This window comes from Balaenoptera borealis (genome assembly GCF_965194805.1).
Source record: "Balaenoptera borealis genome assembly, chromosome: 9".
In the NCBI taxonomy this organism is placed as follows: domain Eukaryota; kingdom Metazoa; phylum Chordata; class Mammalia; order Artiodactyla; family Balaenopteridae; genus Balaenoptera; species Balaenoptera borealis.
In genome coordinates, this window is record NC_138873.1 from 52,977,495 (window position 1) to 52,989,723 (window position 12,229).

Consider the following 12,229-nt stretch of genomic DNA (forward strand, 5'->3'; position numbering starts at 1 on the left):
TTGATTTTTATTCCATCTGCTCCAGTGTGCGGTCATAACAGCCCTCAGAGTTCTGAATCTCTTAGGGTCATATGTAAAAATCTCGCCAGCGATTTGCTTGTTTACGCTTTTAGAAAATGAAAGGTGATGTAAAGTTTGTAACTTTTTAAAACCCTTACTTTTTTGCATAAGGCTAGTCCTCTTTCAGCAACTGAAACGTGCTTCTCTGGGGACTTTTCCATGGAAATTACCACGATTCCATTGGGGACCAGAGTTCTCCAGTTTGACCCGAAACGCATTTAGGTACCTCGCCAATAAACCCGTTGCGGCTTTTGAGTCTCTATTCTGTGCCCTCTGATCACTGACGGTAAGTGTCCATCCAGTTCCCGCCACGATCCCCTCATTACTGCAGCTCACCTGCTAGTGTTTGGCTTCTGATGTAGACCTGAGTAGCCTTCTACTTGGTTTCTTCCTGCTAGACACTCGTTTGTAGTGTTGCATGAAGGTTTTTCTCTAGAATTGCTGTTCTCAGCAGTACAAATTTACCTCAAAAGCAAGATGTTTTTCCAGGTTGAATGAGCCACTTTTGACTTCTCTGAATTCAACCTCAGCTCTTTCTCTTTGAGGCCTCCCAGTGGTAGTGAGGGGCACCTCTCCTTTCCCTCATGTCCACTCAGAAGAGTGGAGTGTGCCCCTTCACCACTGAGTCTGGAAAGAGGGTAGTCAAAGATCTTCCCCTGCTGTCTGTTATTCTAGCAGCTCTGAAACCCACCTTGTCCAGATCAGACATTTGTTTCTGATCTGCCTGCTGACCCTCTTTGAAGTGTTGTTACGAGGGCTAGAATGGACTCTCTCAGATTTCATCAATACAGTTAACCAGAAACAAGTTTATTCAAGAGATAAATTCAACACAGACTATAGACAGTCTTACCCCACCTTACTGTAGTGAGACACACAAAGGCCCAAGGCCAGAGCTGTGCACCTAAGAACAAGACGCGTGGCAGCTGCTGCTGGACATGTGCGAACATCTTAAAACTGAAGGTAAACTACTCTGATGGCCGCCACTGCCCCCCACAGGCTCCAGAGGGTCAGCATTTTACAACTGGAAACATACTGAGTAGCTGAAAAGGAAACAAGGTTTGTTCTTCCACGAGGACAACGACATGAGGACAAAAAAGAGGAAGCGTGTATTCAAGGAGTGTTTAGCAGTTTTGTTCAAACTAGAATCACTGTTTGTTTGAACAGCACTGACTGACTGGGCCAGGGAGTGTACAATCAGCAGCTAATCATTTTCAATTTCCACTGAAATGCTTGCTGCGTCTTAGGGTTCTGAGATTTGGCCAACTAGGATTGCTTCAGTCTCCTTTCTTTCGCTTTCTGGAGAGAATTGCTGGTCATCCTCTTGAGCCTTCCACACCTCTCGTTTCTGCTCCCAGAAGTACACGACCTGAGGCTGTCCCCCAGCAGTCACAGCAGGTGCGGGGCCGTGGAGCCTCACAGGGAAGGCAGCCCCGTGCAGGCCTCGTGCCAGTGCAGCTGGACAGGAGGGCAGGAAACTGGGCTAAAAGACCTGAGTTTAGCAAAGGCCTGCGAGAACTACCTGTAGATGAGTGAGGACGGGCTCATAAATTAGGTCATGGTAATACTGTTTCAGTAGCATCTGCAAGAAAAGCACTACTCACTCACATGTTGACATTCTAGAATGGGTTAAAATAATCCAGATCCTGCTAATAAATGTTAGCAGACATGGACATGCTATCTTTGTAAATTTACTAATTTTTTTTTTATATATTTATTTTTGGCTGCATTGGGTCTTTGCTGCTGTGCATAGGCTTTCTCTAGTTGCGGCGAGCAGGGGCTACTCTTCGTTGTGGTGCGTGGGCTTCTCATTGCAGTGGCTTCTCTTGTTGCGGAGCACGGGCTCTAGGCACACGGGCTTCAGTAGTTGTGGCTCACGGGCCCAGCCACTCTGCATCATGTGGGATCCTCCTGGACCAGGGCTCGAACCCGTGTCCCCTGCATTGGCAGGCAAATTCTTAACCACTGTACCCCCAGGGAAGTCCCCTAATTTTTAGTATTAACAGAAACATTTTGTTTATACTTAGTTGCTTAAGGTAGGTCTGACTAGATAAGGCTTTCCCCACTTTGCTATACGGCATAATTAATAAGTCCAGAAATCAGAAGATCAAGGACCAAAATTACAGGCCTAATAAATGATTTCTTCTCAGATGCTGAACAGTCTCCTACCTTACAAACTTGAGCTTCTGTCCTTCCCTTTAAAGTGTACAGGACTTGCAGGTCTGCAAGGTCGGTAAGTTTGTTCTTGTTCTCTATCTTTGGAAATAATTTAAAATGTACATAGTCTTGCTGCTAATGAGGCAACCTGTTTTAAACAGCTACTGAAAAGAAATGAAAGGGATGAAACAAGAGGAGGATAAATGACTGGTTTAAAACGATTCCAGTCTTTTGAGAAGATGAGTGGTTGTCCTGGTCACGGTGCTGTGATTCAAGAGAGAATTGAGAGTTGTTGAAGGAGCAGGTCCACTTTCTTCTTGGTGCTTCTGTCTGCAGTCCTTGTTTTTTCTTTTTTTTTCTTTTTTTTTTGTTTAAATAAGGTAGCTGAAAGACCTCCAGAAATATTCCTCCTGCATTCTTTAATTCAGGTCTATAGGACCATGGCTTCCCACACTTGTGTTAGCTTCTCTTTGCTGACACTGTTGAGGATAAGGTGATTGTGATCATACTGTGTACCCCCTGAAAGACAGAAGAGGAAAATGATAGAAGGAAACGTGCCCACATGAAGGGACTGTAGCAGACACAGTTTATCACAACACCAATGTAACAAGAGTAAGCAAGGTGTAAAACTATGTGCCTCGAGGAGACAAAGCAGGGAGGAAAGCCCAGAAACACAGAGGGCTGAGAGGTTCCAGCCTCTGGGGGGTGATGTGTTAAAGCCCCATCATATGGCACCGGGTGGTGGGGGGGTGGGTCAGAATCTAGAAATGGGAAAAGGAGTAAAGAGATTGTGACAAATATTCAGTGGTGGGATTGTGGATTTGAGATACCAGCAAAAAAAGCAGGCGGGCCTGAGTAGAACGGTCATCGGAACAGATTTTGCATGAACAATGAAAAATAGTTGTATTAGGTCAAAGGGGAGGTTTGAATGATACCCAGAAGTATAGGCAGGGCAGCACTCCCACTTCTGGGAACCCACAGGCTGTGGTGTATAAAAATTCATTTCATTTAACATGCTGAGTTCCATTAGACTGTAAAACTAGTATGGTTTCCCTTTCACCAGAATATTTTTTTCCAAGGGTGCCTACTAGATATTTCAGATTCTTCAGCCTCATGGCCTCTTCTTTCAGTGGAGAAGTATCATTAACAAAAGACAGGGCCATGTGATTTTTTTCCAGTGTGGAGTAAACATCCTTTCAGATACCTTATCCTTTTCAGCATAAGCCTCTGTACCAACGTTATAGCACCAAGGACTCCATCAAAATTAAAATCTGTTCATCTCGCTGCAGGGTAAGTGCGACTGGTATTGAAATCATACTGCAGCCTCAGGCCAAGAGAAATTAAACGTTCTCTTTTAAAGCATTTACAAAACATCCAAAAGGTCTGAAAACTTACACAATAGATTTTGATAGGGAAGAAATCATCTCTTATGCATGCCCCTCTTCTAAGAAACTGGTTTATCATCATGATAACTAAGAGCCTCTGCACAGCTAGGTGTAGGACAGAACACAAAGGCAAGGTGCCCTGGGCACTTTATGCTTAAGTTTGGAAAAAAAAGTCACCACCACCACAGACCCCACCGTCTCCACTGAGGCACAACACACAATACTTGCTGAAATCTCAGTGGAGTATGATCTTAAGGTCACAATGTCTTTTTCATTCTTCTAGATTATAGTATCTTAAACATACTTTCTGTGTATATTACATCATAATTCTAATTAGAGTCATGACGACTAGAAAGTTCTTGAGAAATAATCTGATTCATTCTTTGCCTTTGGGGAGGATTAAAATCCTCCCAGACTTCTTTAAAGTGAGTGTGAATATGCTGGTATCTCTTACACTGTTGTTATAATGTCTTTGGTCTGGAATAATACACGGATGTCTACCAAAACACCAGGAGATAGGTTAAAAGAAATAAATCTTACGGAAATATTAGTAGGTAACAAATGGTCAACAGTTGTAGCCAGTGAAAGTCACAGTCTCCTATTAAGTGCCCCTAAGAGAGAGATGTATTTCTATCCCCCTTGCACAGTATGTGGGATGTGTGGCCCTACTCTCTCTTGTCCACAAGATGGCATCATTCTCCCACATTCTGAGACGTTTAAACCAGTTTAACAAGTGATTATTGTAGCTACCGTACTCGATATACTGAGAGTTCACAAACATACAGAACAGTATCCTTATTCCAAAGGCACTGGACTAATTTATATTGCATTTTAGGAAGTGACCTTGGAGCTTTAAAGCGAAGCCCTAAGGAGGAAGCTCCTGGAGTCCCACAGTCCTTTTCAGAGTCGAAGACTAGAAAGCCAGGTATCCTTACTCCTGGTCAACTGCCAGGGTAGCAAGTGGGGGAAAATCCCATATCCTTGGAGCTTCCAGAATGTAAGCGCTCTGAAGCCAAGGTACTGTCCTTTTTTTTTTTTTTTTTTTTCCTTTCACTTTGATACCCCCAGTGTGTGGCACAGAGCCTGTCACATAGTGGGTACCCAATAAATACATGTTGAAAATAAAAGGAATGCTCTAAGAGACTAGCTCATAAAGATTACAATGACCTTAACCCTGGACATTGGAAGCTGATCACATCTGTAAGAAACATGAGTCCGTATTTTCCCCAAAATCCATGTTTCCAATTCAGTCTAGTCACATTTCTTTGGCTTCTCTGGAGGTTTTGAAACTCTATCTTGTATAGACTGAGGAGCTCCAGTTTAACAAGTTGTTCAAAATAAGAATAAAGATAGTGACTCTTAACAGTTTGAACCTCAGGTTGACCATCTATAAAATGGGTATCTTACTTGTGTACATACTGACAGATCAGTCGTGCCAGCCTACAATGCATTTGTCTCCTGCTTGCATTTTATACAATGTACGACTTTGGGCCCCATCCAGCCTGGAGTTAGATATTGCTTAGTGGTGCTCCCTAAATGTAGTGCCCTGCCTTTGCCTCATTAAACTTAGTTTGCCTCTGGGTACCTTTCTGTTCCTCAGATTCTTTGTGAATTCTAATCCCATTGTCAGGTGGCTGGGCCACTCTCCCCACCTGCAGATCCGAAGTGACAGCCACTTTTCTCCAGGGGCAGTCACCAAAGCCCCTGATGGAAATGTTCAGGCTTATTCTCCATCTTCCACAAAAGTTATTTTAAAACCAGGTTGCAGCTGTTTCTTTACCACTATATCTTAATTTTTAATGACAGCTTTGGCTCAGAACCCTGACTCAGGTAAAATTGAGCCAACTTTCTAGCCATGATTTAAAGTGGTATGTGGTAATAGTATGGTTCCACTAAATTGACGAACATAACCACACTGGTTTCCTGATAGGGGATAGAAAGTCTCCATTAATACTTAAAGCAAAATTACCCCATATGACATGAATAAAACACACTACCATCATTTGCTTGTCTATAGCAACGGAGGTTCACTGAATTCCCATGTCTACTTGAGGTCAGTTTTTTTGCTTTATGTTGTTTTAAAATTATCATCAGTAGTTCTCATAGACAGGCAGCATGGGCATTACCTGGGAACTTGTTAGACATGCAGATTCTTGGGCCCTACCCCAGACCTACTGAATCAGAACCTCTGAGGGTGGAACCCAGCAATCTGTGTTTTTTAACAAGCCCTCCAGGGGATTCTGATGCAGATAAAGTTTGGAAACCCCTGGCCTAAATTTATTTGCTCTTCCCCAAGCACCATCAATCGGTTTGCTCTGGATTAACTTCACTGAACAAATGTTAAGTTGAAATCTTTTTGGCTATGTTGTTTGTTTTAATTCCTTTTCAGTCTTAGATCTTTACAATGGAAGTTTACATGTACATGCGTGTACATGAGAATCATCAACTATACAGACTGAGATCATAGCCTTTTAACTTGTGAATTTTAGTCTAACATTGTTATAATAAATGGTTTAAAGTTGGCCCATGTCCGGATTCCACCTCAGCGCTTAATGGGTGTGAGATTGTGGCCAAACTGATTAACTCCTCTGAGCCTCCGTTTGGGGGCTGTGAAGCGGGGGGAGGAGGGATAACACAGGCCTCTTGGGGCTGCTGTGAAGATCACGTGAGATAACGTATGTACAGTGTATAGCACTGAGGCTGGCACATAGTAAGGGATCACTTACTATTAATAGTAGTACACGCATCATTTTCAAAAGTAAAGAAGAGCTTTTTAGTTAACTGAAGAAAGACACAACAAAGAAAATAAAGGAAACGATCCTTACCTTTGATATCTAAAACTAAATTTGGCTTCAGCTTGCTATAGATCCTGCCGTCAGACTTCATGCTCCAGAACTGACTGTCGACGCTCTCTTCAAGCGCCAGGCCCAGTTTAGAGCCAGAGGTTACTAGGCTCCCCGCGATGGTCAGGCAGCAGTCTTCTGCTATCTGCTCAGTGGAAAAGACAAGGTACCTTAGACATGGGTGGATATACATTCAGGTACCATTGTAAGCAATTTCCCGTGTGAGCTGATTTTTAAAGTTATCTTAGCCCACATGAGGAATTTCAGCTTTTAGCCATGGTAACTGGGATCAAACAAATATTTATGCCCTTCATTTCAGATGACATAAGTGATAGAAAGTTCTCAATTCTTGTCCATTGTTAAAAGATTTATGCCCTTTGTGAGGCCCTCTGTCTTATAAGTAAGGTAAGCCTTAGAACACTAAAAATGCCCATCATGATATTTCCCCCCAGAAATCACCATGATCTGAGGCTGGGTCTGTAGCTAATCTCCCCGATGTATCCACTCCACTCAGCCTGACCCTTCCGGAATATGACTGCATCTCTAATTTTGAAGACTGCTGTGGCACTGAAGTTGCTAAAAGGGCATTTTATCATTTTAAAACTTGGAATTCCATTTACTAATTTCTCTTGTCTTCCTTCATGAAAACGTCTAAAATTTTCTAAAAAGGCATGCTATCCAAGTATAAAAAGAGAAAACACAAATGCAGTAGAGTGTGTTCTAATGCAAAGATCTTATGGGTCCTAGATCTATGAACTGAATCTACCCTTAATATAATATAAATAAGGTATGGTAGTCATGTTCATATGGCATTTACACATATTGCTATAGAAAATGCTTATGAAAAGTGTACTAGTCTACAATATATTGAGATAAAAGGATTGTGATAATCTAGGACACTTTCCTTTTTCTCACTGACCTATCAAATTCAAAGCTGTTAAAATAGTATCACTGTAATGTTCATTAGAAATAAATTGCGGAAAGATGCCATTTTCTTGAATTAAGATAATTCAAAGGCAGAAGTTTGCTTTTTCTATGCCTCTATATTAGTTACTTCTGTTCCTCATGCTATTTCTTCTATGCATGTCTAAATAGTACTTCTGTTTACTGAAAGGATGATTCTCCCTCAAGCACAACAGACCCAATTAACAAGTTGTACTTCTTTCAGCAGGCCGTAATGCCTTCTGCTGACGCACGGGGCACCAGGATTAAAAAAAATCAGGAGCAAACAGTCAAGCCCATAAAATCAAGGAGTTAAAAAGAATATGTACAATAGAAGTGTGAGCGTCTCTCATAAAATCTTACAACACTCAGCTTTTAAATGTGCACTGTGGTGGGAACGATAGGAGGGAGATGGGCAATTTTCCATTTTACAAGGTGTGACAATTGGGAAATGGATTGTGTTGTACACAGGGTGGTATCTCTTCACCCTTCAACCTAGTCTGTGGGGTCCTCCAAAATGGAAACAAACCAAGAGTGATCTGTGTTGATAATGATGGGGCTTATAAATTTACTTCTATAACAAGTAGGTTAAGGAAAAGGGGGAGGGTAACACAGACACTTCCTTTTTCTATTACTGTATAAAAATCAAGTATAGATGTAAAGATTCTATCTTGGATCAGTGCTAGATTTACCTCCCATTTAGGTTCCTAGACAGGTTCTATCAGAACTAAGAAATAGTTTCATAAAAAATCTTCCAACTTAGTTCTGAAAATGCTCCAGGAATTGTGAAGTAGCATCTACTTGAAGAAAGATACTATTATAGACCCTTGTCTAATCCAAAAAGCTCACCCTGCATTTGATGCATCCTTCTTGGTAAATCCAAATCTGATCCTCAGCACCGACATCCTCCATGACCTGTATTCTGAGAAGCTTCAGATCCTCTAAGTTTCCATTGGTTGACATGAATAACCCTGTTGCTTTGTTTCGAAGTCTGAAATAAATTCGTTTCTAGAAGACAAAACCCCAGCAATAGTCATATACAAGCTGTACTTTAGAAGCACTGAACAAGCATCAGTAGCAGGGGCAGAATCCCAAATGAGGCTGGATAAGGGAAAACTGCTATATCTGAGAGTTTCGGAGGCTTTAGGATTTTCTCAATGAGGAGAGGTTGACAGAATTTCAGAGTGCCTGGGGCTGGGAGCCTGCCTATGGACAACCCAGGGCTTGGGGCATACCACGTTTTGATGTCAGGTGTAATAACATTTCTGAAAGCAGTCACAACCTTTTGGCACCAGAAACACAGCCGAAATTCAGAAATTCTCGGGGAGGGGGGGTGGGTGGGGGAGAGGCCAATTTCACACTTAAAATTGAAACTAAAAAGTTAATTACATTTACAAAAAATGATTTCAGAGAAGAGTCTATTCAGAGCATGTAGAAGAAGAAAATACCTGAACAAAAGGTCGTAGAGAACCTATTTGGTGACAGCCACTGAATTCATACCAATTAGGTACTTCTGCTGGTGACAATAGGAACTGTCGACCCCTGTAATTGCCATATTCATAAGTAACCCATCTGGAAAACAAAAGGAGATAACCACAGTAAGTACCAATATCCATTTCACAGTGGGCACCAATTATATTTTCAAAACACTTTGATTTTTAGACTGAGCTTTTCATTTATTTATTTTTAATTTATTTTTGGCTGCATTGGGTCTACATTGCTGTACTTGGGCTTTCTCTAGTTGTGGTGAGCGGGGGCTACTCTTCGTTTTGGTGCGCGGGCTTCTCATTGCGGTGGCTTCTCTTGTTGCAGCATGCAGGCCCTAGAGCGTGCAGGTTTCAGTAGTTGCAGCATGTGGGCTCAGTAGTTGTGGCACGCGGGCTTCAGTAGTTGTGGCTCATGGGCTCTAGAGTGCAGGCTCAGTAGTTGTGGCGCACGGGCTTAGTTGCTCCGTGGCACGTGGAATCTTCCTGGTCCAGGGATCGAACCCGTGTCCCCTGCTTTGGCAGGCGGATTCTTAACCACTGCACCACGGGAAGTCCCTAGACCGAGCTTTTTATACTTTAAATATATGTTGGAGGATTAAAAAAAGGAAACTACCTTATTATCAAAAACAGCTACAGCACCCGTGTCTTGACAAATAGCAAATTAATGGTACATGAGTATTTATGCCCAAAAGTTCCACTCTTGAAGAGAAATAGGTAAGTTTTTTCTTCAATAAGGCAATGAACTAGAGATAGTCTTTTAGCAGGACAGCCCAGTACTTCCTGTGAACTTTACATAAAACATCTTCAGTTGTAATAATGGACCTTTATTTAAATGGTTAATACTTGTAAAGTTCTTACACAGGCTAAGTGCTATGTAAGGGTTAGATAAAAATAAATAATAAAGTTTTGTTTAAAATGAGAGTAATCTTCCTCAATCCAGAAAACTACTAAAGATACTCAGGTCTCTTCCACACAGAGATGCTGGTACCCACACCTGAAGTCTGGGTTCCAGCGCCGACCAGCATGCAAGCAACACAGCAATCTTTCTCTCTGGTTGATGTATTACATCAAGGAAGAATGTTCTCTATTTTTAACCCTGGAACTCTAAAATGTTATCATCGTAGTCATTTTATCATGAAAACAAAATATTAGTTTAAACCTGTTGGAAAAAAAAGTCATGCATAAAATTCTATCAATCACCCTAATAATCCAAATTTGTTTTTTAAATAGCTATAGTCCTCTCCAACATTTGATGCCTTCAAACTATACCTATTGTTTTTGTGAGTGAAAGAAAAACACTTTTGTAAAAACACATTACATTGATAGTCCTTATTCATTTTTACATCTTAATTTCAAAATTATTCAAAGTTGAGAAAAATCTTCCCATGTTGACATTAAATCATTTTGCCTATAACATCTGGTAGTCACTCCTAGTTGAAGGAAAATCCCAACCATTACTCCAAAATCAAAGGACTTGGTCTTTCAAAAGGATAAGCAAAATCAGTTCTCTTTCCTACTTGCTAAGGAAGTGCTCAATAACTTTATTGCAAAGCATTCGCCTAGGAACTTTGAGAGTCCTTATCTTAAGTAAACTAAAAATCTGGATGAAGAGATGATGTCCCACACATGGCTTGTCCCAATAGGAAAAGTATACTATGAGGGAACATAAATATTAACCCTTACAGAAAAATACTAAGAGCGAACATAAATATTAACCCTTACAGAAAAAAAAGGGGTTATACGTCAATTTGGTTAAGGTAACATAGAAGAGAAATATGATCAAACTTAATTTTTAAAAATCTATTTTACTGAATAAACAAGTAGGTAACTCACTTACATGCCACCAATCACCTGAACAGAGCGTATGTGCGTGTTGAATCCTAGGGATCGGAGATTAACTATTTCTGTACTAAATTCAATCTTTTTTCCTTTGAAGTCTTCTCTTTCAAAAAGAATAATTGTTGGTTCAGAAAATTCCTGTTTAGGAACAAAAATAATGTTCTGTTACTCATCCTTGATAGTAATTCGAACTTAACGTGAAAATCATCTTGTTACAAGGACAAAGCACAAGATCTGGCCGGATTTGGCCAGCTCATAAACTCCGTTTTCCAGAAAGTCTGGGTGGTTATACGCTTCAAAGCTAAAGCGAGGAAGGATGGAGGGCAGAAAGTTTTTCCCTTACATAGAAAGGCAGGTAAATGTAAAGTATTATAAAACGGGGAAAATATCCCAGGCATAAAGGAACAGGTATATATGCCTGGAATATCAATTCTAATGGAATTTATTTTCAACTTTTCTGTTTTCTATTGAGATAAGAAGGGGCTGGAAAGCCAAGGACATAAATGGCAAGGGTCGGGGGCTGTGGTGATCTTTGGGGGTCTAGTGGTAATCTGCCTAATAAAGGAACCTTCCCCTTGTATGCATTTTCAGATGTCTTTTTGTTGTTGTTTTTAACTGTCAATAAGAAATGATTCTGTGTATTCCCAAATTTTCCTGTAGGAATAATTGTTAGGAGAGAAAAAATAGGATGGAAGCCCCAAGTTCAAGTCCACTGATTTTCAGAAAAATGAAAAGTTGGCAGCTTATGCTTGTTTTTCAAATTACAGACCCTTATGACCCTAGACTAAGCTCTAATGATAATAATCCTAAAATCTTAAATGATACATGAAAAATTCCCTAACTTGCTTAAAGTTTTGTGGCAACGGTGTGGCACCGTACTGCTTCATTTATGTGGATGTGCTCTGATGTGTAGAAAGATCTTGACCAGTAAACAGAGCAGCAGATCAGTGTGTAGAGGGGGTCTATATGGTCTAGAAATTAGGTTGTATAAACCATATAAGAAGGAAATGACAGAAACTGTAGTAGTATTACTACTGTGCACTTTCGCTGCACTTTTCTCTGAGATGGCGTGCCAAAACGTTCCAAGCACTCTAATCTAGCGACAACCACCAAACGATTTTGAAGTACTGTCACAATTAAAATATACATTCTTAATATGGGTAAAGTATTCATTTCATCATAATCAAAACTTAAAAGAACATCATCTGTAAATGTCAAAAGTGATGTGAGCATACATGCTAAGTTCTGCTTGAAGGAAGGCATTTGAAAGCTTTAAATCTAAAGTGGGTTTGTTTTTTTTTTAAATACTTGTAGGTTGCTTTTAGAATTCCAAGCAGGTTAAATATCAAATTTTTAGATATTTTATTATTTGTAAGTTAATGAATCTTACCACATCATTTTATGTTTCACTGCTACTATTTTCACATCTCAAGGAAGGTCAACATTTTTGTTATTTGAACAGGCAGGAAGGGATGAGAAAAAGCCAACTCACATATGTTCCTTCTACCTTTAAAGCTAA

General features: G+C 40.5%; 1 protein-coding gene across 3 annotated transcripts in view; it reads right to left on the reverse strand.

The window, feature by feature from the left end:
• Positions 1–846: 846 nt before the first annotated feature.
• CRYBG1 (crystallin beta-gamma domain containing 1) overlaps positions 847–12,229 on the reverse strand; it is a 224,955-nt gene continuing 213,572 nt past the window's right edge. For all 3 annotated transcript variants that reach the window (XM_082404704.1, XM_082404703.1, XM_082404705.1), the window contains 5 exons: positions 10,709–10,848; positions 8,833–8,956; positions 8,234–8,392; positions 6,425–6,587; positions 847–2,733 (listed from right to left, as the gene is read on the reverse strand). In XM_082404704.1, coding sequence (XP_082260830.1) covers positions 2,645–2,733; positions 6,425–6,587; positions 8,234–8,392; positions 8,833–8,956; positions 10,709–10,848 — 675 coding nt within the window. In that variant the 3' untranslated portion in view covers positions 847–2,644. The remainder of the gene's footprint in view (positions 2,734–6,424; positions 6,588–8,233; positions 8,393–8,832; positions 8,957–10,708; positions 10,849–12,229) is intronic.